Consider the following 4,919-nt stretch of genomic DNA (forward strand, 5'->3'; position numbering starts at 1 on the left):
AAAAGCCAGTCCCATTCCTTGTGCTGATGTTTCCTCCCACCCCACTTCCACTACACCGGACTTACCAGCTGTATCGGAAATCAGATCAGTATTGGCCAATAAATATCGGCCATCTGTATCGGTCCCAAAAATCTCTATCAGTGCACCCCATTATATGGTCATCACATTCTATTTTTTCCATAAGACCACAGGACTCATAGTTATGGCAGCTGAATACTGTCTGGAAGAACTCGCTTTTACCCCTGCCCCTGTCATATGGAAGACGGACAAAGACAGATTGAGTAAGAAGGAATTCCTCAGGATATTTGAAAAAGCAGCTGTGCAGTACACTCTCACTTATCCAAAAGTTACTGAAGAACTCACTGAAAAAGTCATTTGGACAGACAAATTTATTCAGAAAAGAACCATAATAAGGTGCATTAGAAGTGCAGAGTTTCTGCTCGGTGCATTGGGTGGGGAAAAAAAAATAGATAAATAAAAATCATCTCTGTGGGCCAGATTTGGCCTACAGGCTACAGGTTGTCAACCACAGAGTTAAAGGATCTTTCTCCAAGCAAAAACAACACCCCCTTCTCTTCCCCCCAAAAAGAGAAGTTAAATCCCTCCCTTCCCTTTCATTTAAGGACAAAGACGTGCTACAACATCTTTGCCAGTCCTTTGAAACTGAAACCTAAAATTCACATGGATTAATCCACTTACAGGAAACGTTAACAGCATTCCACGACTTATAATTAAAGATTTTATCATCATGCCAAGTTATTTTGGTTGGCAGTAGATATGTAATGGGTGCAAATCTAAAGAGCCTACACCTCATTCTTCTAGGAATCATCATTAATTTCAAATACTAATTCAGGTGTATCTATTATTCTTTCAATGATGAATAACAACTATACTTCTTCAGAAATCATGGAAGGAATTTGATCCTCAGCAGGCATGACTGCACGTGCCCCTGACTGCACAATTGGTACTACAGTCATATAATACTTGCTTTAGCAGTAGAGTAGAAAACGACCTGTGCACTGGTGACACTGCAGCTCCAGCAGGTATTGTGCAGTCATTCAGTACTTGCTAAAGCAAGCAGTACTAAATGACTGCACAGTCCCGGAGGTGCACACGTTGTTTGACCCTACTGTGCAGTAGCAATGAGCTACTGTGCAATAGCAGTGGCATCGCAGTTAGTGCCTGCTGATACTATGCTGCCATAGCGATGAGCTACGGGTGACATAGCATCTAGTGTAGACGCACCCAGTAAGAACAAGCATAATGCACATTAAAGTGGCGTATCAACTGTAAAAAAAAACTTTTCCAAAATTTCAACAGCACTTATCAAGTATATTTTCAAATAGACATTAGAAAAGGTAGCAGAAATAAAGAATTAAAACTATACTTTTACCTGTCACACTGTTGCATTATAGAAATTTCTTTAATTATTTCCTGAAGATCCGATTCAACAGGGACTTGTTTAATTGCCACAACTTGTCCAGATTCCTTGTGTATTGCTTTAAACACACTACCATAAGACCTAAAATTAAAAGGAGTAACAAATTAATTTTATTCCAACAAGGGATGTCCCTTCATCCTCCCAATAAGCACTCTCCTACAAAATACTGTCAATTTAGAAGTGTGGGAATTTGTTTTCAAAGAATTTCTAAGAAATTATAAATTTCAAAGAATTTTAAAGAAATTCTTACCAACAGAAATGAATGCTGGTCCATGGCCTTAGAGTACAAATGGTAGTTGAATGTCTTTAATCAATGCTCTCTTTAGAGTATAAATAATTCCAGTTTTGTAAGTCATGCATCAGATTGTTAAGAATCTAATTAAAATGATCGACTATATATGACACGCATTTTTATATGTACATATATTATTTTTAAAAAGAAATAAAGTTATAGCTTCCTTTTTTGAAGGGGGTTAAGGGTGTTCCTAGTTTTCCATGTTATTACTACAAAGCCAGTTACCAGCCCAAAGGTTTTAGTTAAAAGCTCTAAACCCAAGTGCGCAGGGCTGGTTCAGAAGGCATTTTGCAGTTTTTTTCTGCTTGTTCTTCCCTTCCAAGCCAGCCAGGGAAAGAAAATTGAGAAGATTCCTGTTGTGTCAATTCCAGTCCGTCAATGTCAGTCCTTCAATTTACTTGGATGGTACTACAGACACATGAATCCTGGGTTTGACCATAATCTGCATCCAACTCATAGGCCTGGTGGCAATGTGATGGGGCTACTCATGGCAGGGTAGCTCCAATAAAATACTACAATGTTGCAACCTCCAAAGTAAAGTGAGTAAGAGGTCAGAGGCATGCCGCCAGGAGCAGAGTAGTCTCTCTCTGCTGGAAGAGTAGCATTCTGTCCTGTGAAAGATCTCCTGCCATGCCTTGACGCTAGACAGAGGTGCCAAAACACTTTTGGGAGACAAAAGGGTTGCTTACAGGCTCAAGCGGTCAGCTTTTCTTCACAGGGCTCCACCATCCCCATCCCCTGCCCTAACCATACCAGATGTTCTGGGCGTGTTGTTGCTCACCTGTAGTACTGAGGATCCAGTCTCAGCCTTATGGACTCCTTTGCCTAGGGTCCCCCACTTAAGTTGGCTGCTTGCCCTGTTCTTCCCTGCACAGTTCTCAAGAGAGCCACTTCTTAGTTCTAAACCCACCCTTATCTTCAGGGTCAGGATGGATTTACCCCCTCCTTGGGTGTAATCTCATCTGTGGCTGTTCTCCTCTAGGTTCCTGAAATGGTTACCTTCACCCCTCGGGACTGGACTCACCAATGAAGCAGTCTCCTCCATCTCTGTGCTGGCTCTCACCAACAGAGCAGCCTCCTCTGTCTCTGTGCTGGCTTGCACTAGGTAAGTTGGGGGACCAGGGCTTTCCTCCAAGCCCCAGGGTTGGTCCCTTCTCTCCTCAGTCTTCACCATCTTCTTTCTCTTCACCTCGTCTCCCGTCCAACTCCTGATGCTTGCTTGACGTCCATTTAAATTCCCTTTCTGGCCGGCTGGGTCTGCCATGACAGCATCCAATTCGCTGCTTTCCCGACCCAGCTGTTTTTCCTTTAATTTTCAATGCGGCTTTTTTTCCTCCTCTTTGGCCACACCATTCTCCCCATCTCAAGCTTGAACCCTGGCAGCTACATTTCCCATGGCAGCCTTTGATCTGCCATGCCCCAGCTAATTTCCTTATTTCTTACAGCACCTTTCCCACCCCCGCTCACCGCGGTTTCCTCAGCATCTCTAGGTAAGTTTACTTCCTTTGTTTTATTCTTTGCATTCTCATGGCAGGGTGCTTCAGCCACCCTGTCACAAGGTGCCTCAAACTCCTAGCACCTACTGCCTTGTGGGTATTCCTTGGTTGGAGAACTGACTAAAGGACATCATCCTGAAACTCATCCTCACTGAAGCATTACGCAGTCAGCAGCAGTTCTTATTTGTTGCTCTGGCAGAAGCTACAACCAGCAAGACACTGAATATGGGAACGGTAGGTCTTCGGTGGGTCTTGGGACGCCACTCTTCCATAAACTTGCCTAGGTGTATACATGGAAGATCTTGGTATGTGCATAAGGGGGGTAGTAACCATGATCCAGAGGATCAACAGCTGCCTACTACTGGAGACCCATGATTCCTTCATCCAATGGTACCTACCAAAAGCAAATGCAAGTACTTGCTTTGACCCAAGAAAGTCATTTTTCCAAGCTAGGAAATTCCAGAGAAAGCCCAGCAGATTTTAGGTTTACCATAGTCTTCATGAGTGGCAAGGGACACAGTACCTGTCCAATTTACAAAGCCTGCACAGTTCCTAAAATTCTAGTGATGGCAAAACAACACCAGTACAACACACTTGCAAATCAAGTCACAGTGACTTTGAAGTCCCTAGACCATAAAACTCTTCTGTACTCTATTTCTTTTCTCTGTCCCCCCCCACTCAAATTGTCTGCAGCTAAACAAAGTGCTAAAATAAGAGCAGAATCATAATGTGTAGGTGTCTCAAGTGTCCTTAAGTGCTATAAAATTGAAGATACAGACTATGCATGGCACTGTAACACTTCAAATTGGCTTGAATTCTATCAGCAAATGACTCTGATGTGCTTCAGATCACATTTGTTCTCCCCAGTAGAGCATAATAAGGAGCTGGTCAGTCTGCCAGCACCCCATAGTGCTCTCTCAAACCCCACTGTAACACTGGCCTTGTTGAGACTCACTGACCCACAGCATTGATGGAGGAAATTTCTTGTGGCAGCAGCCAAGTGCCTGGATGAGACCCACAGTGTGGGAGCCCCAGCAGCACCACAGGAAGGCGGCCAGCATCACTAGTGCTTGGCTACTGCCATGGGAACAAGCCGTGTTGCAGGTTTCTTCCCGCAGTTCTGCTGGGGCTCCAGTACTGCAAATCTGGTCAGCTTGGCTGCTCAGTACCACTGCTCTGGCCAGAGTGCTTAAGCCCCAGCAGCACTGCAGAAAGCAGCCAAACACCAGCTTGTTCCTGCGGCTGCAGCCAAGCATCTAAAATGCTGGTCTTCTTTCCTTTCAGCTCCAAACCAGCAGGAACAGGTGCTGGTTGGATCCAGCATTGAAGGTGGGCGTCCATGGGCCCAATACGGCTTACAGACCAGTCCCACACCACTCAGCTGCCCCAAGGAGCCAGACAAGTTTGACACCCCTGGTCTAACTTAACACAACCAGGGAGGGGCGACAAGAACAAAAAGCTTTAAAATTACTACCATTCCCCATCTACTTCTCAAATTTTCAAATGGAGTATGGTGTGTGGCAAAGAAAAAGCTCCCAACTTCAATACAACCACAAAACACATAATTTAATTTACTGAGGCAGAAAAATTAAGACATTATAAAAAAAAAAAATTAAAATGTATGGGTAATTTGGGGGGGGGGGGGGCAGAATTACAAAAAGCATTTTTTTTTTTTTTTTTAAAAATT

General features: G+C 43.7%; 1 protein-coding gene across 3 annotated transcripts in view; it reads right to left on the reverse strand.

Moving 5' to 3' along the window:
* STK3 (serine/threonine kinase 3) overlaps window positions 1-4,919 on the reverse strand; it is a 439,103-nt gene that overhangs the window by 417,945 nt on the left and 16,239 nt on the right. For all 3 annotated transcript variants that reach the window (XR_002099553.1, XM_019527988.1, XM_019527987.1), the window contains exon 3: window positions 1,394-1,522. Coding sequence is in view for 2 of the 3 variants with exons in the window: in XM_019527988.1 (XP_019383533.1) it covers window positions 1,394-1,522 (129 nt within the window). In the remaining variant the exon portion in view is untranslated. The remainder of the gene's footprint in view (window positions 1-1,393; window positions 1,523-4,919) is intronic.

This window comes from Gavialis gangeticus, unplaced genomic scaffold, assembly GCF_001723915.1.
Source record: "Gavialis gangeticus isolate Ggan-Ray unplaced genomic scaffold, GavGan_comp1, whole genome shotgun sequence".
NCBI classification, from domain to species: domain Eukaryota; kingdom Metazoa; phylum Chordata; order Crocodylia; family Gavialidae; genus Gavialis; species Gavialis gangeticus.